This window comes from Rattus rattus, chromosome 7 (genome assembly GCF_011064425.1).
Source record: "Rattus rattus isolate New Zealand chromosome 7, Rrattus_CSIRO_v1, whole genome shotgun sequence".
NCBI lineage: Eukaryota > Metazoa > Chordata > Mammalia > Rodentia > Muridae > Rattus > Rattus rattus.
The window spans coordinates 44,623,183-44,648,578 of NC_046160.1; the positions used below are offsets into that span (position 1 = coordinate 44,623,183).

General features: G+C 45.8%; 1 protein-coding gene across 1 annotated transcript in view; it reads left to right on the forward strand.

The window, feature by feature from the left end:
* Positions 1 to 11,378: 11,378 nt before the first annotated feature.
* Lamb1 (laminin subunit beta 1) overlaps positions 11,379 to 25,396 on the forward strand; it is a 64,667-nt gene continuing 50,649 nt past the window's right edge. The window contains exons 1-6 of the mRNA XM_032907592.1: positions 11,379 to 11,713; positions 12,847 to 13,022; positions 15,315 to 15,450; positions 18,471 to 18,544; positions 24,542 to 24,730; positions 24,816 to 24,879. Of these exons, the coding sequence (XP_032763483.1) occupies positions 11,533 to 11,713; positions 12,847 to 13,022; positions 15,315 to 15,450; positions 18,471 to 18,544; positions 24,542 to 24,730; positions 24,816 to 24,879 (820 nt within the window). The 5' untranslated portion in view covers positions 11,379 to 11,532. The remainder of the gene's footprint in view (positions 11,714 to 12,846; positions 13,023 to 15,314; positions 15,451 to 18,470; positions 18,545 to 24,541; positions 24,731 to 24,815; positions 24,880 to 25,396) is intronic.

The window sequence follows — 25,396 nt, forward strand, 5'->3', positions numbered from 1 at the left end:
ATTGTGACTCATTTAAGGAAGGCAAATCGTGAGTGGAAAAGACAGAGTAAGGATTAAGAGTGCAGCTGCTTTCACTGGAAACAGGAAGTTAACATTTCTTATAAGTTGGTATTTAAATCAATCTCTTTACACATGATTGACCTGATTATTGTGGTAAATAATATTTGAGGGTTTCTACCCCACCTTAGATCATTTAGTTCCCAAATAAAAGACACAAAACACACACACACACATATATGTGTGTGTGTGTGTGTGTATATATATATATATATATATATATATATATATATGTATATATCTTAGAGCATTAGAGCCGGGCAGATATCAACCTTCTGTGCTATTTTGTCTACTTCCCTGTCAATAACCCAAGATATCACTTGCCATGTTCTACCTGGGCCCTCCTATTCCAACAGGCTAGTCCTCAGGCCATTTGCTCACCATCCGCCTAACCAAAGACAACTTCTTCCTTCTTCCTCCCTTCTCTTGTGGTCTCTGCCTCAGACCCCCAGCCCAGGAACCAAAGCCTACCTCTCTTCTGCCCAGCTACAGGCGTCTTTATTCAACCCATAGGTTTAAATTAAGGATCGAGGTTTTCACAACAAAAGCTGGCACCCATGAGAATTCACCCATCTTGAGGTAGAGCTTGGAATACAGAATTTAGCATTACAAGACAAAGCAACAGACCAAACTTCAACGCCTAGGTTTGGGGATTTTATGTGTATATTTATTTTGTCATGCTGGAAATTAAACCCAAGGCTTCATGCATGACAAACAATTGCTGTCCTCCTAGCTCCAGGCTTGACGTTTAGAATAATCAAGTCTCCTTAGTACAAGCTATAGAGCAGATATATAGAAATGTATAGATGTCTCTATACTTTATTTCCTTAACAAAACAGAAAACCTATTAACCTACCTTGGGAGCAGTACTAATTTACAAACAACATGAAAGATTTGAATATTTACATTTACATATTTCCCAGAGCAGAAGAAAAATCTGCCTCTGCTCTAACCCCAACTTTCTATAGTTTGACTGGAATATAAGGTGAAACACTCAGTCATCAAGAATCAATCTTAGCTACATTTACGCTGCATTCAAACCAAAGCAGACCAAAACGCTCCATACTCGAACTCAAATTTTTATTAAAAGAAAAGAAAAGTACTGGCATTTTTAAAGGTACGCCAGCAAGCTTGACGTCTTCTTTTACCTTTATCTGGCCAGAAGACAGACTCTCCTCTCAGATGTGAGCTCTCTTAATATCTCCAAAGTCATCCTCACTTCTAAACAGAAATGGCCATTTCTAAGACAACACTAGAGGAACTTGCTTTAATTTTGAAATAATATATCATTAGAACGTTTTCACTGCAGGAAAAAATATGAAGTCAGGAGAAGTAAGCAGGTATCATTTAACATTTGGGGGCTATATAGAAATTTAGGGGTGTGTTCTTTTTTAAGTTTTTTTTGTTTATTCTGTTTGCTTTTCTATTTGTCTATGTATATATGCGCCATCTGTATGTGGGCCCCTGTGGTGGCAAGAAGAGGGCATCAGATCCACCGGAGTTAGATTTAATGCTGGGAACAGAAGTTGGGTCTTTTAGAAGAGTCTCTACTTAACGGTTGACCCATTTCCCCAACCCCAGGCGTGGTTATCTTTAATCCACCATGAACTGAGCATTTTCCACAATTGAGAGCTACTTTGTTTCTTAAGGAAACAGGTCTCATATTTCTCGGCAACTGTTGCATAACCTATTACTTAGTTATTTGATATGAGCCACTAATGATCGGCAGCTTGCACTAGTTGGTTTTCCTGTACTGGAACAATATTGTAGGCGTAATCTGGTGCGTTTCCCCGATCAGATCTAAAGCATTTTAAATGAACCTGTATTTCAGATCGCCTTCCTGGGAAGCATAGTTTAATCTTGTCCATAACTGTTTCTACTGTTTTCCTTGTGAACCTCATCACAGACAAAGCAGCTGGTGCCTGGGAACACTGACCTACCACGAACCTGCTACAACGGGAGCTTCTAAAATGACCACATTACCTGTTAGTAGCTTTCATGGACCCTATACTCTCTTCAGTGCAGCACTGAGTAGTCCCTGAACAAATGTATGCTGAGTTCACAGTTCACACATTCGCATGCCGCGTATCTAAATCAGAGCAAATGATCTGCCTTCTGTCCGTCCTACTACGTGAAGTGAATCTGCTCTACGCATTAAACATCGTTCTCCGTGAATCGCCATGGTATGTTCTGGTGAAAGACTCATCCGTCAAGGACTTCTCCGAAAGCTCCATGGCTACAGCCCCAGGCACTTATTTCCTCATCCTGAATGCTCTCAACAAATACCTGATAAGCATCTGTCAGGCGACAGCCGGATGTACAGCACTGTCTATGCTAAGACGCTCCCAGGGCACGTAAAACATAACACATAGAAAAACCGTAAAACATAACACATAGAACACCGTATTCAGACGATACCCGACAAGTTAGCAGATCCGCACTGCACAGCTGTAGTGTGCTAGGCTCCCGTGCTAGTGCCAGGGACATCACAGTGAACAACAGAGGTTAAGACTCCCGGATGTATGGTTCATCTGTTCTAGACCTGCCCAGAACGTTTCTCTCCAATAAGCATACGACCAGGTTCTTACTATGCCTGGGGTAGGACGGAGAAGGCCTATCGGTGAGCAGCCTTCACATGAAAGAAGGATGGAAGGAATGGGAAGGGTGAAAGCAGGGTTCTAGTTTTGTGAGCAGTGAATGCTACTAGCTGCCTGTGATGGAAGGTAAAGCTGGGTGGAGGGGAGGCTGAGGCATGGGGAATGTGGGGACCATAGAGAAACTAAGAAAAGCCAGATTTCAGGGGCCTGCATACTTTTTTTTTTTTTTTTCTTTTTTTCGGAGCTGGGGACCGAACCCAGGGCCTCGGGCTTCCTAGGCAAGCGCTCTACCACTGAGCTAAATCCCCAACCCCTAGGGGCCTGCATACTGATGAAGGAATCTGAACTCTGTGCTGTTTCATAGATAAAGGAACTGATGTGCGTGGATGTGAGGGCACCTCGTAGTGACTGGTGCGCTTCCATTCCATGGGCCTTTGGATCTGTACTTCAGAGTAAGAACTTAGCCCACTTCCTTCAAAGTATAACAACTATTTTACTTGGAAACAGACTTTCTCGTTAGAATTTTTCTTTGATTTTTACCGGTTCAGACAAACACATTCTCCCTGCTTAGAAACAAAGTTACAAGGGAAAGGCCTTGACACTTAATGTGTCTCCTTTAACATCATGTTCTTATATAAATGTATGTTTTTAGTTCACTAGTAATGTCCTTGCCTAACACGAATGAAACCCTAGGTTTGAAAAAAAAATTTACTTTCTAAAATTACTTAAGATTAAGATTACATTAAATTAAGATGATGATTTTAAACTTGAGCCATTGTTTATTTTTCTGATTATATATATATATATATATATATATGCACACACACACACACACACACACACACACACACACACACACACACACACTAAAAGTAAGCCTGGTCTTCCTTATGAATAGACTGCCACTGTATATAGCAGTGTATAGCAATCATAATTGGTGCTGAAGAAATGCCTTCTTAGCAAGGATAGCTGGGCCACTTCTGGTAGACTTAAGGTGCTAACCAGGTAGGCAGAGCTTCCAAAGCTAAAGGTCAGCCAAATAGAGACGACATCACCACTTACAGGGGCAGGGGCAGGGGAGGGTGGACCTCTTTGTAGATGACTGGATTATGAGCACCACACTTCATGATTCCAAACAGGACCATTTAGACGTCAGTGAGTCGTACCCTCTCTAGAATGGAGGTATTTTGTTAGCTATGGTGAAGATGCCCTGTGCCATCCTGGGTTAGCAGAAGGCCGGTATTTGAAACAGCACCTAACCCTGGGGTGAAACACAGGTGCGGCTATTTTCTGATGAGATAAAAATGCATGCACTGGGCTGAGGTGGGCTGCCCTTCCTTAGTCTGATTAGCAGCCTTAGCAGGAACAAGCAGATCACTTGTGAATGAAAACTCTTTCCCGAGGGCTAACGCTTTGTTCCAGGTGAACTGTGGTTGGTCTGGACTCATCTAGAAGGTGAGAGGACATTGTGGTGGAAGGGAAAGGATACAGGACTACCAATGCCTGAGAAAGGAACTACTGACACCTCCATCACTTCACACACACACACACACACACACACACACACACACACACACACACACACGCTGGGGGCAGGGATCCTGCTCTCCCAGGTAACAGTTACTAGACTGGGAATTAGAATCTGTTTGTGAGAAGCCACAAACTCTTAGCACAGTGTTCATCTTGTTAATGAAATCCAGTTCCTGAATGACCTTAGGTAATAATTAACAAACCAGAGCTCCATGGCGGTCTAATCTACTCTCCTGGTTACAAACCTGTCACTTTGAGCCTCTGGGACAAAGACATGCCCTGAACACAACTAGTTTAAACCATAGGCAGATTTTTTTTTTTTTTTAAATTCTGTTTGCATTTCTAAGTTCTCCCTCTGTGCAGTTGAAGCTGTGGGGAGGGGGGAGGGGAGGATTTAGGTGCTCATGGGAAGCCCGGCCTTGACCTTTCAAGTAAAGACAGGATCTGGATTAAAATGCAGAGTAAAGGAAAAATGAAAACTTTAAATACAGGAAAATAAGGAGATGCGGCCTCTTCTCCTCAGGCTTTTATTGAGTCTTTGAATCTTACAGAGCTGGGAAAGGCAGGTCACATCAACCAGAATAAAAATTTTGGAAACGACCCTTAAAATGAAAACTTAGGTGGATTGTTTTAAAAGGTAACATCACTAAACTTCATTTTATGTTGCTTTTGTTCCTCTATAAAACCTAGCATCCGAGGTTTTACTAACACTCAGCCGCCTGCTCGACCTCCTGAGGATGTTTCTCAGTTAGCATGGAGAGTCTCTCATAAGAGCAAGGATAGAATCCAGGGAACGTGAAGGCGGGGCTGATGGCTGTATTCATGTCTTAAGTGTTCAGCTGGCTACGTTTACGTTAATCCTGCTATGAATCTACTTTTAAAGCTGTTCTTAAAAGAGCTTCCTGCAGCTATCCAGCCGCACCTCAAACACCAGTCCCTGTGACTTATTTTTTAAAGAGCCAACTTAGCAACCAGGTGCCTAAATCCATAATCAAAGAGTAAACAGTGAACTGAAGAAACTCATCCCATTAATAGGGTTTCTATGGTGTTCTTGGTAAACATAAGATTAGAACTTTCAGCTGGGGAGGTGCAGGGGTGCGGGGGTGTGTGATAGAATTCACTGTTAGAAGCCGTGAAAGTGGGCTGGAGAGATGGCTCAGCTTGCGGTGCAATCAGGAGACCTCAGGATCCCTACTTCCAGACAACTCCAGCCCATCCCTGTAACTTCAGCCTGGTGGAGAGCCAAGGCAGGGGGATTGCTAGGGCCTGATAATTTCCTGCCCAGCAAGAAAAATGTTAGCTCTGAGTTGAACAGGGGGGCTTGGGGGGGAATGAGGGAAAGACCTTGCCTCAAATTAACGGGCAGAGAGTGCTAGAGTTTGTGCACATTCACTCACATAGATATATCAATCAATCAATCAATCAATCAATCTTTTTCGAAAAATAAGACCAAAATAAAGTTACTCTGGACTGGGTCTTGCCATCTTCTTGGGAAGTGAAACGCAATGGGTTTGTAGACTTACCAAAGCCTGAAACACTTGGATGGGATCTAAATGGCCTTTAGTGGCTGTCTTAAAGCAGATCAGTAGAGACTTGGGAACTCTCCCTTGAGATACCTCTTTGGCAATGCTCTGTAGATGGGTAACCATTTGTAAGGAAGTGTTAATAAAGGCTTGACAGCTTCGGCTGTCGTTACTGCAACGCCACTCTGTTTCAGTAAAAGAGAGCTGCCTAAGCCTTAGGCTAAGACCAAAGTTATGTGTCACTCACGTTACACATCCAAACATATCAACCAGCTTAGGGGAGACATCTGGCTTCCGGTTCAGCTGAATCGTGACATTCCAAGGAGGTCCTAATGATATACCTTGTTCGTTCTTCTGTGTTGACCCCCAAGCTCAAGCAGCCCCCACCATTGCAGGCTCACTGGAAGGAGGGAGGTGGTAATGGCTGACCACCATTGGAACATTTGGGTTGGAATGAAGAGGACTAGTCCCTCGAGGCAATCCAAGGGAAGGTACTGGAGGAATAGAGACGTTCGTTACAATGCAAGCACAAACAACAGCTTCTGTTATAAAATCTATAGCACTGCGTGCCATGGTCTACAGTTTCCATATGATGGAGGGTAACAGTAATGTGCCTGTGTGGTTGGTAAGCAGTGCAAAGAAAAGGCTATTCAATCTTGTTTATTCACCCAACAGACAAATGATATTCAATATCTAGAATGATATTCAATACACTAGAATCCCTTCCCTAATGGGAAAACAAAGTTGGACAAAATACAGATATTGCTTTCAAATTGTTAATCAGGGACAGGACCATTTAGTACAGAACTGTGGAGTACTGATCTATGTAGTATACAGGGCAGAGCAGTTACTTTTCTGTTCCTGTGATAAAATATCATGACCAAGAAAAAAGTTTATTTTGGCTTAGGGTTCCAGAGGGATAAGAGTTTGTCATGGCGGGGGACCTACACAATGAGCAGCGGGCTCACAAATCACACCCAATCAGGAAGTAGAGAGAGGGAACTGGAAGTGGGGGGAATGTGCTTATAGTCATCCTTAACCTCACGTCTTCCCACCTTTGTTCCCTGAAATAACGACTCAGAGAGTAAACGCTTAGGCCGATAGCTTTGGCTCTGTTCCCTGACTGGGTCACATCTTGATGATCATTTATTCTCAGCATGCCACGTGGCTTCTCACTTTCATGTGTCTGTCTCCTCCTCAGAGTTCAGGGCAAGATCTCCCCAAACAGGACAATCAACTGGGGACCCAGTGTTCAAATACTTAAGTCTATGGAAGATATTTTTTCTTTTTTTTTTAAAAGATTTATTTTATTTTATGTATATGAGTACACGGTAGTTGTCTTCAGACACGCCAGAAGAGGGCATCAGATCTCATTACAGATGGTTGTGAGCCATCATGTGGTTGCTGGGATTTGAACTCAGGACCTCTGGAAGGGCAGTCAGTGCTCTTAACCACTGAGCCATCTCTCCAGCCCGGAAGATGTTCTTATTCAAAACACTTTAAGGTACACAAAGGTACTCTGAGACACCCAACCGTTGCCTTCCAAACACATTCGGCAACACATTCAGGAATGGGGGAAGTTGTAGGAACTACAATACACAAGAAGAATTGGTTTGTAAGTGAAATTCTGGTATTCCTGAAATGAACTAAGTCGGGTAGTGTTGGTTTGTTTGTTTTTTTCTCCTTAACCAGAGAAAGTGTGATTATTCATAAAATTTTCTTCTAAAAGCAGACATCTAAGACGTAAGAATTTATACACATACACACACACAGGACAGAGAGAGAAAGAGATCAATTCTGAATCTCCAGAAAAATACACTTCAACCTAATTTTCAAAGCAGCCAAAACCTAATACTTTTCTAGAGAGCAAGCTTGTGTAAACAGTCAGGTTCTCCGATCTAAAGATCAAAGTCTTGAATGCAAAGTCCTTGATGCCTCACTGTTAATCAGAATGTAAAATGAGACGCATACTTGGCATTTAAGTCCCGGGAAATGAGGATGACCTTGAAAATGGTTCTCAGTGGAAGTTTTTCAAGCAGGAATAATAAATGCCTCCAAGAGATAACCGCCCCATATTCTTTGAGACACAATAACCAATAATTTGCAATCCCACCTGCCCATTCCAAATCAGAGAGCTCTCCAGGGTGAGTGTGAGTGAAAGTCTAGCCAGCCAGAGTGAAGCCCTGAGCAGGCTGACTAACAAGGCAACCACTCCTCCCCAACTTGCAACATTTTCAGGAAAAAAAGAGGAAGTTGCATAAAATGTAATAAGCTGCAAGAGTTTGTTCGTGTGTAAAATTGGAAAGGATTCCTAAAATGAACTCAATAGGGTAGTGACGTCCTCTGACTAGAAACAAATTCATAGTAGGTAACTAGAAAGCAGACATACATGAATTAAGGATATTTTCAAAACAGAGAGTGGCCTTAACTTGGATACAAACACAATTTACTGAGTACCTCTGATGGACCTGGTGGTATGCTAGCCAGCGTCTGGGTGGGTGGGGAAAACGTTGTGCTTGTCCTTGCCTCATTGTCCCCTGGGAGAGATAAGCACATAAGCACATAGTTAGAGCATTGTGTCACATACGCTGCATCAGGCTTAATGCTGGAAGCGGGAAAGGCTGTGGAAAAAACTGTGTGGACGTGCAACTGAGTCCCTATAGGGGCCCAGGAACAGTCATGAAGATATACAGTGTAGCTTTTAAACGAGAGAATAGGATGATGAAGGCTGTACCTCTGAAGACTCCTGTGAGTCCTGGGGAGGAGCTGACTGGAGAGGACAAGATCTGGAAATTAGAATGTCAGGGATGGGGCTGGAGAGATGGCTGAGCGCTTAAGGGCACCGACTGCTCTTCCAGAGGTCTTGAATTCAACTCCTAGCAATCCTGGCTCACAACCATCTGTAATGGGATCTGATGCTCTCTTCTGGTGTGTCTGAAGACAGCGACAGTGTACAGTGTATTCATATACATAAATAAATCATAAAAAAAAAGAATGTCAGGGAGTGGGGGAGATGGCAGCTAGATGCTTGGAAACCAGAGCAGGACTCCATGATTAGCTCAAAGGAGTGGCCGAAGGAGACGTATCCATGATTTGCAAGCTGGGATGGCTTCATTGACATGTAACTCTGCTGTCACTGTCATTATTAACAATAATGGAGTTCCAAATTTGTTCCCCACCAATCATGCCAGAGCATATGAAAGTCCCTGGCTTTCTATCTGGAGGGAAGCGGTGAACCACGGCACCAATAATCCACACGAAAGTTCACTCGCCTTGCTCTCTAAGGGCGGGTGGGAAGGCAGCGATTGTGTGTGCCTGCTGATTCGATTCATCGGCGAAGGGGAGCTACGTTGGCCTGTTAGAACGTTCTGAGTCAGATAAAGGATGCAGATGTGGGTAGGGAGGGGGATGAAGCCAGTTGGTGGAGCCCCTGGATGTGGGTGACTGTGTGTGGCGGGGGGGGGGAGTGTGGGGGGTGGGGGATAGAGAAGATATGACCTTTGGGAACACTGGTGTTTATGGGATCAGAGATGATGAAGAGAAATGGAAGAGGTCAAATCCAGGGAGAAATATTCCGAATTGTGTCCTGGATGCCAGGACTAGAGGGGTCTTGAAGAGGAAGGGTGTGGTCATTTGAAGCTTATGTCCCTAAGGGGTCAAAGAGGTGGTGTGTGTGTGTGTGTGTGTGTGTGTGTGTGTGTGTGTGTGTGTGTGTGTTGCTGGACAAGCTAAGAGTTATGATAGAGATGGAAGCAGGCAGGATTGTGGTGGGAGGAGCTATGAGGAGCTGTGAGGAAGCGGAGAACCTAAGGACAAGAGCCTGGGCTATAGAAAGGAATGGAGGACAGGGTAGGCAAGGCAAAGCCAAGGCTCCTTTTACTTCCAATTAAGATGAAAGAAATCCAGCAGGTTTTTGTGTGAGCCTGCTGCTCTTAGGAGAGGAGGCAAGTATGAGGTGGGCTCAGTGAGTTCCAGATTCAAAGAGGCACCGTCTCAATAAATAAGGAGGATAACAGAGAAAGCCGCCAGACATCAACTGCTGGCTCCCACGCACGCATACGCATCACACGCAAATGTTAAAACCCTTATTTTGTTTTTGTTTTTAGTAGTGTTGGTTCCTTGGAGCGAGGTGGTCAGGAGAGCAGCCACACTCTTGAGAAGTGCTGAAGACTAACCCTTTACAAAGAGAGGGGCAGGTGGCCAGGAGGACTTGTCTGCAAAGGCCAGTCTCAGAAAACAGGAGTTGAATGGAATTTGCAACTTATTTGCAACCAATATAAAACTTTGGTTCAGGGCCCTAAAGGCTGAGAAAAGAGGTTTGCATTTTTATTATTATTATTATTATTATTATTATTATTATTATTATTATTATTAATGTCTATAGACATCCATACTCTTTCAACAGTAGCATGCTCTCAATGCCCTGCAGGCTGTGCTGCCAGCCCTTGGGAATCTCAAGATATTGGAGAAACTGCACCAGGGCAAATGCTGATTTGGAGAATAATTAACACACATTTCTAAACTCGAAGGGCAGCGTATTCTATGGTCTAGTGATTATAAACTTCCCTAGGCCCAATTTCATTTCAGCTAAGTTAAAAACTGACCAATCAGCCGCTTAATCCCTTCTCCTGGGGATGGCTGGAAAACAATCAAATCTGACTGGTCTAACAACTGACTTAAGCTCCCTCGTTCCAGGGACAGACTAAGGAACACTTTAAGGCAACCGGATTGGGCTCTTACAAAGGTCTGGGGTCTGGTCCCCAGCCCCTTTTTCCTTTCTAAGGTCCCCCAGTACGGGGGACCTTCTGTTCACCCCCATTTAACCTTGCGGCGCTATGAGAGGCTTCCTTAGAGCCCCTCCCCTCTCTATAGGCTTAAGGTGGAGTTACTTGCAGGACTCTGTAGTGAGGTGAAGGGCGTCTCATCAAAAATCACCAACTTCCAGGCTGTTGACACAGGCCTTCCACCGTGAGGTGGGAAAAGGAATTCAAGAAATTACCTCGGGTCAGGTAACACATAGGTTATTTTGTGTGTATTTGAACAGAAGAGAGAATTCCAAGCCATGCCTTCCTGGGTAGCAGAGACTATAGGTACGTCCCGAGTGAACTCGTGCGCAAAGAATAAGCAGCTAGTTGTGTCCTTCCTATGAAATATGAGGACACCGCACAGGTAGGACCCACCCACGCAAAGCTCTAGCTCGTTGATCCCGAGAAGTGGTGTAGGGAGCTCAAGTTCCTAAGAACCAGACAGGTTGACCCTCTTTCTAAGGGCTTAACCCAACTCACCTCCCTCCAGCGCTAGTTGCCAGAGTTCCTAGCCTTGAGCACATTTCGTGACTCACTACTTATAAACGTTAAAATATGAGTCCGCGGTAGGTCCTACCGGTCCCCTTTACCGGCCGATCTACACACCTACCTCTGGGACCAGCCCCAACGCATCCCTCCCCAACGGGCTCCGCTCAGGAAGCGCGACCAGAAATGGACCCTGCAGCCCATGCAGGGAACTCAGTACCAAAGCCCTACAGCGTCCGCAGAAACTGCCTTAAAACAAAAGAGGCGCCTGGGGAGGTGGGACCTGGACCTCAACCCCCACCCTCAGCCAACTTGCTGTCTCCCGCCCCCTCCGCCCCCGCTCTCCATGTGCGCATGAGCAGAGACGCCTCCCTCGGTTCCTCCCTAGGCGAAACTTTCTAATTCCCTTCTTTGGGCCGGTGGGCTGCCAGGAGCCACTAGAGCGCTCGCCCAGCCGGGTGAGGAGAACAAAGTACTTAAGCGACTTGACCCCCTTCCTGGGCCCAGCCCCCGCTTCCGTGGGAGCGGCAGGAAATGGAAAGGCCCCTCTCCTCTCTCCCAACATTTGCCTTTTCCCCCCTCTACCTCTCCAGAAAGGAAGACACGAAGAAAAGACGGGCAGCTTGCCTGCCGCGTCCTCCTTCCCGTGCCGCGTCCCCTCGCCTGCAAGGACTGGACATGGGGGTGCTCCAGGTGTTCGCCTTTGGTGTCCTAGGTAACTCAAGCTAAGGGTTGGGGGGAGGGGTGTGCTCGGGCGGTGGGGGGAAAAAAAAAAACCCAAACCGGTTTTGCCCCGGCATTGAAGGAATCTTGGGGGGTCGGAGGAGAGAGAGGTGGTTGGAAATAACGCCGTGGGATCGATCGCCACCGCTCTCCTTCGGTGGTGGCTGGGGACCGCGCACGCGGAGCTCCGCGGACCCGCATCCCCTGGGTTTTGCGCACAGAGCTCGCGCTCCTGCTGGCTTCCGAGGCTATTGCTCCGGGGCTTTGCACATTTACCAGTTAAACGCTGTTTCCCCTCCGTGGAAGGCATGCTCCCTGGTGTGGCTGGGCAGGCAGCGAAGGGTCCTGGAAAAACCAATTACGCACAAAAGTGTAGGGGCCCGGAGCAGGCTTCGACTTGGGAACAGATTGGGGCCATGTGGCTTTAATTAACCATCCTTGTTTGTCTCTGGGTGGCACCACGAACAGTTGGGCCGGGTGCTTTGCTGGAATGGCGAAGCGTTGAAGCCACTACAGAGCTACAGAGACACACCAGCGGTCTCTAGCTCGTGGAATCAGCTTCTGTGGCAAACACGATGCCTCATCCCGGCGCTATCGCCGGTGACCCTGGCACGAGCACGCGGACATATTTTTGTGCCCCCACCCCACCCCCATGCCCACAGGTTTCCCACACACCGAGGATGCACCTACTGCCGCTTGCACGCCGGTTCTCCTTAGCGAATGTGCTGCGTGTGTCGGTGTCAACCTCACTGTGCCCTGATCCAGGCACGTCGAAGTGACTGGGTCACTACGTCCACCTTTCATAGAGAGGCTCTGCTCGGCTGGGGCAGATCAGAGTAGACAAGAGAGTCAGTTGGATTTCCTTGGTGCTGCGCTCAGCTGACGACTATTAGTCAAACCTAATGACTAGTCTGGGTCCCGTCCCTCCCCCACCCCACCCCCCCATCCTTCTCTCCTGGTCCCAGCTTTCCAGGCCTCTTCTGCGCCTATCTCTCCATTGTGTTTTTCTATGTATTCTTTCTCTTGAATCCTCTGCCTGCCCCTCCTGCTGTTTTTCTTTTGCTCCGGCTTGTCCGTTGCTTTCTTCTCCCTTCCTCCTAACCTTGTTGCTTTTCTCTTCTGTAGCCCTATGGGGCACCGGAGTGAGCGCTCAGGAACCAGAGTTCAGCTATGGCTGCGCGGAAGGCAGCTGCTACCCCGCCACTGGCGACCTTCTCATCGGCCGAGCTCAAAAGCTCTCAGTGACCTCGACATGCGGACTGCACAAACCAGAGCCCTACTGCATTGTCAGCCACCTGCAGGTGAGGCGAGTCTGGCTAGTGAATGTATTGTGGACTGCATCCTCTTCCTCCTGGCCGATCAAAGGGGCTTGCCCAGGAGACTCTACATCCTGCTGTCAATCCAGATGGGAAATACAACCAGCAGAGAGAGCCCTGGGATTAAGCTCGTAGTTTACCCTACCATCCCAATCTCTCCATTTACACGGTCGAATCCGCCAAACATTTTCCTGCCACCTACCACCAACATCAATAGGAGAAGCCCAGGCTACAGATGAACTTAGTTCCTGTCCTGTGCTCTGTAGGGTCCTGTGTGTTTTGTTTTGTTGTCAACCCCTTTTGAAGTTGGGTGTTGAAGATGGTTCAGCCCTCTTCTTTGATCGTTGGTGCTGGATTTTCCATCATATGCTTGAGACCCTGAAGGACGCTTCAGACCCTGAAGTCTTTTAAGGAGATTCCATCAGGATCAGACATACTTCCTTATTGAAAAATGCTCTGGTTGTCATGGCATCCTGGTAGTGGAAGACCAGAATGAAGTTTCCGAGCAGTATATGCTTCTAAAAGTGGTCTCAGTTTTTAGATTTCATTGGTCATATTTAGTTAGATAAGAGCTAATGTGAGGGGGAAAAGTCATACAGTATTCCAAAGAAGAATCTTTTTGTTCAGTCTTATCTCCATCCCCCAACACCACCTACCCCCACTGTCTGGGAAAAATAAAAAGAGGCTGGAAATGGAATGGGGTCTCTGACAGTGACAGGTGTTAGTCTCATGTGCAGGGCAACTTCCAAGGATGGCATGCAGAACCCCCTCGGTCCACCCATGCGTGGGGGTGACCTGGGCTTTGCACATGTAACATAATGGAGCCACAGCATGGTAAAGTGGATTCCACTCATTTGCTTCCAGGTTTATACAGAGCTGTCTAGACTGCTTCCTCCTGATTAGAAGGGAGGCTATAATTAACCTTTTTTTTTTTTTTTGTAGTTCTGGTAATTGTTCTTCAGAACTAGTTTCCTTGACTACAAGTTAATGAAGGCAATTCATGTTACCTTTTCTAATATTAGCATTTTAATTTCACCTAAAACGTCTTGCTAACATTTACTCCAGAGGTCAGGGTGCTCTTGTCAGTGAGTCACCAGATCCTGAAAGCAGCTTCATACACAGTGAAAACTTCACTTAAAAGCAAGTAAAGTCCGACTCCCTGGTTTGTATGATTAGCTGTGACATTGTAGAGAAGCACTGAGGAGTATAGAATGACAGGGTGGTACTGTAGTTCCTGATCCCTTTGTACCTCCACCCTGACTGCCCCAGGGGTCCTTCCCCCAACCCCCATCTTTGAATCTCTTTCGACCAGAAGTTAATTAAATAAATGCAAATGTAAAAGTACAGATTATGTTGGCATTAGGCTACCTCTGACCAAATTCTGTTTATAAGATATGTTATTGGTCTGTAGATGTTCATTCTTAACATCATTTCTAGATGTAAAAAAAAAATCTGTATTGCAAAAAACATAGGCACAGAGCCAAGCTCCATATGGGAACAGAAACCCTTAAGTGTTGTTTATGGTTCTCTGTGACATGCTGTGAAGAGGAGAGATCTTCTGCTGGAGTGGCTGTGGCTGCCATTTAGAGGAAAAAAGAGAAAACAAGGAATGAATTTACTTTCATGGAAACCAGAGTCTGTCCTCATTCTAGCGTATGCTCATGTGGGATCTTCAGAAGTACCTTCAGTTTCTAGTGATTCCCAGCATAGGACTTCCTGCCCCAGATACAATGAGCAGTTTGCAGGTCAGCCTGGTCTCCCAACCTTGGACAAAGTAGAAACTGAGAACCTGGCTCCCAGGGATGCCTTTGCTCATCTATGGTTCCTGCTTCCTGTAGGCTCTAGAAAATCAGGTCGGCTGAATTGTTTTCTGTTCTTTTGGGTTTTGTTGTTGCTTTTGTTCGTTTTCCCTTCCTTTTCAGTTTGCATTAAGTCCGCCAAAGCTCTCTGATGCCTCTTCTGCATTTGACTTCTGAGAAAGCTGAGGACAGAGATCAAGATGTAGGCCTAGACATTTAATTTTGATTAAGTTAGTAGCTTATGGAAACCATGCCCTATTTTACTCTTGATCTTAAATTGCGAGGTAGGAAGTAGTAGTTTTCTGGAGGTTTTTTAGACAAGTTCGGTAAGTTTAAAAGTGAGAAACGGGCCATACATTGTATAATTTTTCCACATTCATCTTTCTTGAACGTGGTTGTTTGTTTTCTGTTCTTCATGCTTCATTTTTCTTTTTAAATGACCTTGCTTCATAGGCTCATGCAACTGTTTTGTTTTTAGGAGGACAAGAAATGCTTCATATGTGATTCCCGAGATCCTTATCACGAGACCCTCAATCCTGACAGCCATCTCATTGAAAATGTGGTCACGACGTTTGCTCCTAACCGCCTTAAGATTTGGTGGCAATCGGAAAATGGTACGTGATTAGTGTGGGAACAGGTTTCGTGGAGTGTGTCTGAGTGTTAACTGGGAAGAAGTTCGCATGGGTATTCGTGGCTATGATTTGCTTCCGGGTCCTCTGATTAGAGACCCTGACAGGATTACTTGCTTAGTCAAATCTGACCCTCCTTCCCGAAGTTCCTGCTGTCTGGAGGCACCCTTTGATGCTAGACCAAAGGAGTTTGCAGGCCTCGCCCTGAGGGGGCTTCAGGGGAATGGGTGTGTACTGAAGGGAGTCAGGAGAGAGCATGGGAAGACTAACATACCTCAGGCTTCCCCAGAAAGAACATAGCACTTTTTTTGTGAGCCCTCAAGGAAGGGGGTGGGTAACAAAAAACACACATCCCCTCCCCCACCTTCCAGCTACAAGAAGATTCATGAAACAACTGATAGGCCCATAAAATAAGAACTGTGACGAGACTGTGCAGTGTGCCTCCTAGTCAATCAATGAGTCAATCAGATATGTTAATGTTGGTATAAAACCAAGACGGAAATCTAGGGAATAAAGGTACAGTGGTGTATTGGTTATTTCTAACCATGTAACGTGGATCTTAGATTTTTTTTCATTTTGAAAGCCTGTTGCTTTATGTGAAACACAGGTTGGCTTCAAAGTTGAAGCCTTCCTACCTCAGTCTTTTTTTTAATCTTCTTTTCTTTTTTCTTTTTTTCGGAGCTGGGGACCGAACCCAGGGCCTTGCGCTTGCTAGGCAAGCACTCTACCACTGAGCTAAATCCCCAACCCCCTACCTCAGTCTTTACATTGGATTCCCAACCTGAGATTACAGGTGTATTCTGCCACGTGTGCTGGACTTCGCTACATCTTCTTTTCTTTTTTTAATTATAGAAGGAGTCCCTGTGGAAGTGAACGTAAGCTTGACCGTAAACAACCTGGAAACAGCTAGATCTCCTCATTACCTGTCCTGTATCTTCGGATACAGGCTGGCACTTGTCATTCATCCCTCTGTTATGAGGAATTCCTTTATGGCTTTCAGTAACTGGCTGTGAATTGCAGGTTTTTTAGAAGGACTCTGATTCTAGTCTGGTTTATTGGTCAGTCTTGAGAATCCTATTGGATACATACTTGCCCCCTCTGAAAGCATGCAGCTAACTTTTCAGGGTGGGTAGTTTTTACAAGGGAACACACAAGGTGATATGGTTCAGTATGAAGGAAGACTACCCGTGTGAGTCACAGGGACTGCAGAAACAGTCTAAACCTTTTCATGAGCAGAGTGTAGGCGCTCTTCCTGACCTCTGGAGTGACCCCTGCAATGAAGTAGAAATACATTGCTTCCTGGACATCGGGAGGATGGCCCCATTTAAGTTAAGAAATGTTAAAATAGTCTTCCATGTGTCAGGAGTTCATTCGTTTCAATAGCATTGAGGGGAACAAAAGGTCCCAGATGCCAGAAAGATTTTGCAAACAGTGGGGGCCTGAGCTCTGTCACAGATGAGATTAGACAGATGGGGTTTGGCATCCAGAAAGTCACCCCATTGTTACTATACCTTGTTGTCTCTTGTTGTCTGATCACTCACCATTGAAGACTGTGATTCTGACTTTATCTCCTCTCTGAGTGTTGGGTGGGAGCTGGGCGGTTAAAGGGTGAGGTTGAATCCAAGGGCTCAGGTTCCGGGACTGGCCTGGAATGCCCAGTGACTTTTAACTCACTCTTCTCAGGGTTCTGTTCTTGGATATGACAAGTCATACACCGTAAAATAATCTTAGTCTCTTCTGTAGATTTTTTTTTCCTTCCCATAGTAAGAGGAAAACGCCCAATTTTATTAGGCTGTGAATCTAAATGGAATGGGCTTTTGGGGGATACCGGATGCAGTTCCTTTGTTACAGAAATGTTGCTCGTCTTGCTCTGTGCTTTCCCGCTTTATCTCTTAGTTCTGAACAAGCATCACAGCTTTTCAGAAGCCTAGAAGAGGAGAAATGTGTAGTTGCTAATACTTCACTCAGAAGGAGCTGCCCAGAGTAGTTTGTTCGATGGTTCTTTTTTAGCGAATTAGATAAGGCTCGGATGCTATGAGTGCGGTGTTTTTCTTTAACATTCCAACTAACTCATATCCGTTCCAGTGACCACTTTTCCCCCTCAGTCGACTTGGCTGTTTTCCAGCAGGCAAGTTTATTTCAAAAGGTCCTACTGACTTCCTGAGAGTATACCAGCTGTAACATGATTCATCCTGACACATTCCTGTCTTCCAGGCTTCTTTGCTTGGGAAGATGGGCCCTAAGGCATCTCCCTACAGGGACAGTCTCTTCACCCAGGGAGGCGTCTTAGAGGTCTCTGGGGGATTGGGGGAGGTGCTTCTCATCCCTGGAATTCCTGCGTCTTTTTTAGTGTGTTCAAGTGGGTCTCTGACCCTTGGGGCACCATGCACTGTGCAGTTTTGTTTGTGCAGGCTTTCCCCCTGGAAGGAAAGAAGTTTGTTTGTTCAGGGACAGGTTTATTTATCTGACCGGTTCTTTGCCTCAGATGCAGAAGTGTAGCCAAAGGCCGCTTCCATCATGGATGAATTTCCCTGAGTTGGCAAATATTAACACTTGTGATACTCACCTGCTTTCTTTGCTGTCAATTAGCGGGGAGAAAGTAATCATTTGTATTCTTTTATATGTCTCTGCAAACTGATCCCCTACTGTGCGTGCTGCAAGTGTGTGTTGGGGGAGGGGCTGCATTTGGCTTGGAGGGTTGGGGGGCAGTGGTTATTTATGGCTTCCTGTGCAAACAGCATTGAGAGGCCTTCTTCTGCCAGGTGTCTGTGGCAGCGAACAAACCCAGTAAGCAGAACTCCGGGGTGATTTATGAAGAATTGTTCTGACTCGCTCTTCACTGCTAAAATAAGTGCAAAGGACCCCCCTTAATAATGTCAACTCCAGCTTTCAGACACAAGAGGGAACTTGTATGAGGAGCTTAACGCCCACTTAGGAAGAGAGTCAGCTGTTCAGAGACATGCCCCATTGGTCTTACCGCTTCCTTTATTGCTGTAAAAATCCAGGTGTGGAGAACGTAACTGTCCAACTGGACCTGGAAGCAGAATTCCACTTCACGCATCTCATCATGACTTTCAAGGTAAGGAATCCCTGCCGTCTCAGATAGATGCAGGCTCAAGAGATCTGTGACTGCCACATCCAACTCTAATGAGTTGGCCAGAACGAGAACGTAAATGTTATTGACGTCATAAGCTGGGATGATGGTGGAGCTTTTACAACAGGGATGTGAATAACTGCCCTTCACACATGCCTCCTGTCAGTAAGTAGAGTCTCCATCCTAATTTATCTATAAACTTATTAGAGATCCCTGTGTTTCTGCCATAGAGAAAGGCAGTGTTTGACTCCCTTCCAAACCACAATAAAACCTTTGCATCTCTGATCCTTCATGTTTATATTTTAAGGCTGAATTTGGTAACTGAAAACGAAGTGTGCTGCAAAACTTAGGTTCCAAGGTTTTGCAAAAACCGTGGGAAGAGTTTTACAGTTCCTAAAGAAACATGGCTGCCTTCTTAAATGTAGATTTTTTTTTCTCTCCCTCTCTCTCTCTCTCCATTTTTCTTTTCAAGATGTAAAATGACTCTGGGGCTAGGGAATGTCTCTGTACAAAATGCCTTTGTTTCTTAAGCTGCTGCCTGGATGGAAATGAGACTTCACAGGGCTTACAGCACATACAAAACTCATAGTTTACTTATTGCTCCCCAGGTTAAAACCACCTTTGAGTAGTTTTCAGTTGGACTTGGGGCCTTGCTGGCATCCTCTCAGGGTAGGAAAAGGGCTGGGGATTGGTTTACCTCACTGGCAAGGAACCACAGAAGCCTCGCTTCCATCTGGTACCCAAGAAGCAAAGGAGCCAGGGCAGGGACAGGAGTCAGAATGCGACTGGGAGGGGCATCAAGCTCCATGGTCCCCGGGCCTGTGTACCTTGCTCACCCATTTACTGTCCCCCAAATGACCCACTGTGACTGTTGGGGCGGGAAGAGTAATAGAGACAACTAATACTGACAGTGGTTGGATAAGGGCTATTACCAGCTTATCATGGACTCCTTGCTGCCTAGGTTCGCCTTTCATTGGTCACACTCAACCTTAGTGGTTAAATTCAAACTGCCTCATGTAAAGATGTCATCTTCATGTTACGTGACCTCTAAAATATTTACAGTCTTCTTTATTGATGTTTGTGGCACCATCTTACTTTGGAGAGAGCATCCACAGACATGGATGGCTCTGAGTTCATTTACATATGAAATCCTATGAGTGCATATTCTGTGGTTCAAGGGAATAGTGGGCCAGGGATGGAATTCTGTTCTACACCTAGGTGCTGAAGGTTAGGCTGAGAAGGTGCTGAGATGTGAACTCTGGGTCCAAGATGTGGATGTCAGCATATGGGAGAAGGTTCATCCTTCAGGTTTAGCTTCTGTGAGACAACAGAGTCCATGGGTTAGGGCAGGGTTGGTGTTAATTTGTGTTCTGCCATTTCCTGGCATATGTGTCTAGAACTTTGGCTTCCTCGCTGTAGAATGGGAAGGAAAACACGTGTATCAAAAGGCTGTGTGGCAATTTCTCATGCTCAGGGAACAGGGGTAACCTTTCTGACTTGGGGTACCATTCCAAAGCTCTCTATGAAGAGATCGATATCGGCTCAGGACCCCCAAGACTAAGTTCTCAGCACAAAGAGTTACTTGCCCCAGAGGGACAGAGGGCAGGGAATAAGAGACTAAGACAGGAGATAGAAGACAAGGGAAAAGGGAAAGGGGACAAGAGAGAGGGGGAAGGGGTATTTGTCCCAGAGGGGGACAAAGGACTGCCTCTGGATAGAGAGGAGACAGATGTGGCCATAGGCAAATGACAGTCATAGAGAAAAGGGGAAACCCCCATGTTAGTATAAGAGGTTTAATTTTAGTTGGTCAGGTTAATTAGGTGAACCAAAGGGGGCTTTTGATTGTTGGACTTTAATAGGTTGATAGCTGGACCTTGGTCGTCAGCCTCAGGAGGAGGAAGTGACCCAAATAAGGGAATGGCCCTTGGTGTGGCCAGCTCTAGGAATGTAATGTAACAGTTTTTAACAAGGCAGACGGAATGGGGGAGGAGGGCAAGGCCTGCCAGAGCCATGTTTGCCATGCTCGGGGCTGCCTAGAGTCCCTTCACTCTTCTTTAAAAGAAGGTGGTGATGTTAATGTTAGCTTATATTGTGAGAAAACTTTTCCCAGTGAAACAAAACACACTCAACTACTCATACCCCAGATATGAAACCCCCGACAGACTAAGAACCAATGCTGACGCTACCGAAATCCAATTCGTTGGTGAACCGATGAGTTTTATTGGAGTTACAGGAATTAATGAACAAGTATCAGTTACTTAATAGGAATATGGGTGAGGGGTTACTTACAGGAGCAGAAATGATTCAGACAGTTGCGTCTCCAAGGCCCACTTCAGCATTGGTGACAGTTCACAAAAGCTGGGAGACCTGGAGCACACTGCATAGTCTGTAGGCCACTCAGCAAATTAGAGAATGTCTTTTCTATGTGCCTCAGTTGATCTAAAACTCTCCCAGGCAGCTCAGCCAATTACTGCTTATCTGGTAGCTGGTCTTGTCTGAGAGTTTTCTTTGCACCTTACCTTCCTCCTCTCAACTTATATTGGGACCTAGAGGATCTGATCAGTTTCAGGGACTTCCTGGAGCTGTTTTGAGTTGCTTGTTTACCTTCCTGCTTAAGAAACTACCTTCAGGATGGAGCGTTTAAATCTGGGGAGGCAAGTATTACACAAAACCTGTCATAATGAAAAAACTTCAGGAGTGGGGACCAGTCCTGCCCTTTACCTGGCATAGGAGAGATGAGAAAGCTATCAGAGGGAAGAGATAAAGGAAAACAACCGTTGGTCTGAGAGCAGTGGACCCTTGATGTGATCTTTGTGTAAGGCTTGTTCATTAAGTACTGCATCCATTTGTCTCAAGGTCAAGTGAGGGAAGTGAGAGTGAGAACCAGGTCTCAGTCAGTAGGACCTCAACTCTGCTGAGGAATGGAAACCTTATAGGCAGTAGGAAGCCACTGACCTGTTGGTCACAAAAATAGTTTCTCAAGGAAACCCACATGATGGCACAAGTTTCACACTCCAGCAGTTGTGTCTCCGTGGGTTCAAGGCCAGCCAGATCTGTAAAGCAAGTTCCAGGCTAGACTAGGATACATAGCTGTTTTGTTTTTGTTTGTTTGTTTGGTTTTAGATTATAGAGCATTTTAAATTTCCAAATGTCAGAAGCTCACCTGTCCTTGGAACACTTTACTATGTATTCACGTGCTTCTACACGCCACTACCCTTTGCCCTTGCTGCTTTGAGAACCACTGCAGAGAGGAGGAGGCCCTACTTCCGGAGAATGGTCACTAGGGTGCTTTAGAATCAAAGGCTGGCCTTGAAGTGGAGAAAGCTCGGAGGCAGGTCAGGGGAAGGAAAGGGCCGCGTCCAAAATAGCCTAGAAGTCTGAGTCCTTAGGAAGATGTGGGTCTCCTTAGCAGCGCTGTAAAGGAAAGCAGAGACAAAGCCCGAAGCAGAGGCAGGGACAAAGATGAAGAACTCATGTGTATCCTCAGCCAAGCTGGCTCTGGAGATGGCTGCTTACTAGGTGGATTGGCTTTCTTAGACTAGAAAAGCTCACTTATGTGCATGTGCCAGTGTGCTTTTGTTATAGACAGATGTTTTCCAGTCTCTTCTGTTCATCATGCATTCAGCAGTCCCTGTGCAGCAATATGGGGCCTGAGAAGGTTGATGACTAAGCAGGGCGGTGGGAGTGGGGAGAGGCTTCCGTCCTTTAGGTGAAGTGTGTTGTTCCGGTTTCCAGCAGCTTCTTAACTCCACAGGAAATTAGATGACTGGTCAGCGGCCCCTGGGATTTAGAAGTTTCCAGAAGTGAGAGACAAGGAAGCCCAGCCAGGACAAGCTTCTGTGTGTTTCTTCTCTGCTGCCTGCTGATCCAGAGATATCAGACTAGGTGTGCCCCTCCCTAAGCCTCCTCTTAAGGCTTCCCAACTGGGTGCTTGGCCTCATGGGATTGGCTATGCCCGCACACCAGCCATACCAGGTTCAGGTGGTCAAAGGCACTTCTCCATTCCTGGTCTAAAATCCTTAGTCTACTATTCTCTGCAGTTTGATAAAAAAAAAAAACATTGTCTTCTTCTGTGCCTGGATAGGCAGAAAAGCAACTTTGCATCTGTCAGTCTGGGTTATCAAGGACACTAACAGGTAGGTTAGCGGATTTTTGCTAGTTTGTAACATCAGCCTCTGCAAAAGTTCCTGCAGCCAGGTGATGACTTTACTTAATTCAGACATTCACATTTACTTAAACTCCGTTTTCTAGGTTGGCTGAACTTTTCCTTTGACTTTTCTCCACAGCAGTCCGGCTTCCTCTTCCTAAAGTGCACACAGCATGTTCATGGCTGTGAAGCATCTGCCCGTGGCCCATTTCTAGAATTCCATCTGCTTTCTTATTTACACTTCACTGTGTCCCTCATGGCCTCCTGAAGTCTTCGCCATGTTTTGAGGGTTTTGTCTTTTTTCCTATTTCCCTGACCTTCTGCCTGTTCACTCCTCCGCTAGGTCACCGACTGGCTTGGAGGAAGGTATGCACTCGTGAGCACACAGGCAGAAGGAAAAGCCAGCGACTGTTGCCGGCTCCCATTCTCCTGTGTCCAGCCTGCTGGGCATTTTCCTAGAGTGCTGACCTTTCTCTTGCCATTGGCTTTGTTGGAGGGAATTCAAGTATTAAGTGATCACAGTGACTTCCAAATCCACGTTGCACAGCTGAATGCCATGCTCTTCTATAACTGGGCCCAAACGAGCATTAGAGGCTCGTCCATGTCATTTTCAACACAGACACCCATGCTTTGGGGCCTTGTGTTTCTTTCCTATCTACTCTTCCACTAAGATATACTGTATTTATTGCGTTTTGTTCTTTTTTCATTAATGTATTTAATTATTCAATTTACATCCCATTACATCCCAGTATACACTCTCTCCTCCCACCACCAGCCCCCCAGCTCTTCCTGCCTTTCTTCCCTCCCCTTCTTAGAGAAGGCAGAGGTCCCCTCTGAGTATCATTTTCCCATCCCTATCCCCACCCCGAACTCCCTACCCCTGGCACATCAAGCCTCTGCCAGACTAGGTGCATCCTCTCTCACTGAGGTCAGACAAGGCTGCCCAGTTGGGGAATGGGATCCACAGGCAGGCAGCAAGTTCAGGGAAGCCCCTATTCCAGTTGTTGGGGAACCCACATGAAGATCAAGCTGCACATCTACTACATATGTGGGGGGTGGGGAGATCTAGGTTCAGCCCATGCTGGCTCTTTAGTTGGTGGTTCAGTCTCTGGGAGCCTACAAGGGTCCAGGTTGTTGACTCTATTGGTCTTCCTGTGGAGTCCCTATCTTCTTCAGGTCCCTCAATCCTTCCCCCCTCTTCCACAAGACTTCCGAGCTCCATCTAACAGTGTGGTCTCTGTGCTTCTTTCCATTGGTTGCAGGGTAGAGCCTGGAGGACAGTAATGCTAGACTCACATTTTGTTCTTTACCAGCTAACAGGTGCTTTGGCTGTTGTCACTCTTTGGTTTTGTGTACAGTGCTGCTTGTTTTCTCACATTTCGTGTGACCGTTCTTGGCGCTTGACATACTATACTATGATTTTTATGTCTCTGTGTGTGTATGTGTGTGTGTGTGTTAGACTACAGCATATAGATGCTATATAAGCCACTGGCTGATGCATCTACGGAATGATTAAATAAAGAAGTGAGAAAGCAAGCATTCAAACTTAGTTCTCTCCTGGGCATGGTGGTTAATATACCAAAGTGTGTTTGTTACAAATGCCTGTTTATTATAATCAATCAGCTTCAAAGAGAAACAGCTTGCTGATCTACCAGGTGGTACGAGTGCTTCCTTGCAAGAGCAGCTTCCACAGAATAGCACGTAGGTTTTGAAATCCAGCCACAGTCTGAAAAAAGCAACCACATAAGGTCAGCTTGAGGCACACTCAGTGACCTTTTTGAAAAGGACAGATTAGCCACCAGAAACATCCAGTGAGGCTTTTCTCCTGCTTTTAGACATTCCGTCCGGCGGCCATGCTGATAGAGCGGTCTTCTGACTTTGGGAAGACTTGGGGCGTGTACAGATACTTCGCCTACGACTGTGAGAGCTCATTCCCCGGCATTTCGACTGGCCCCATGAAGAAGGTGGATGACATCATCTGTGACTCTCGGTATTCCGACATTGAGCCCTCAACAGAAGGAGAGGTTTGTGTGCCTCTGATTCAGTTCTCTGCTTGTTAGCCTGCTTTTTGATCATTGCAAAAATACCAACCCTCTTATCTATTTTTAGGTGATATTTCGTGCCTTAGATCCTGCTTTCAAAATTGAAGATCCTTATAGTCCAAGGATACAGAGTAAGCTTCTTTTTAAAATAAATGTTGAGGTGGGAAACAGTTCTCATGGAGGGTCTCATCCTACCCAGCGCCGTGTTACCCGACATCTTGATACTCAGTCCTACATTCACTTAGATCTTCTTCCTCCCTTTGTGGTCTTCCAAAAAACCGCTTCAATGACCAGTACTCAGTCAGTCTTCGCTGATAAGGAACACATTTTGACTATGTCAACAGAAGTCCAACAATTATACTGACCATGCCACCTTCTATTGTTGATGCTCAATATGTAAATTAGAGTGCAGTTTAGAGTGCTGTGAAATAAAACACCTCCTAAATATAGTTTCTGAAATGAAATAGATGTTTCCTTTGTATGAAATCAGCAGGAGGGATTTTTAGTTGTACACATATGGGTATTTTACCTGCGTGTATGTGCGCCATGTTCATGCCTGGTGCTCCGGTAGGCCAGAAGAGGGCATTGGATCCCTTGGAAATGGAATAACAGACAGTTGGGAGCCACTGTGTAGCCTAGAAATCAAAG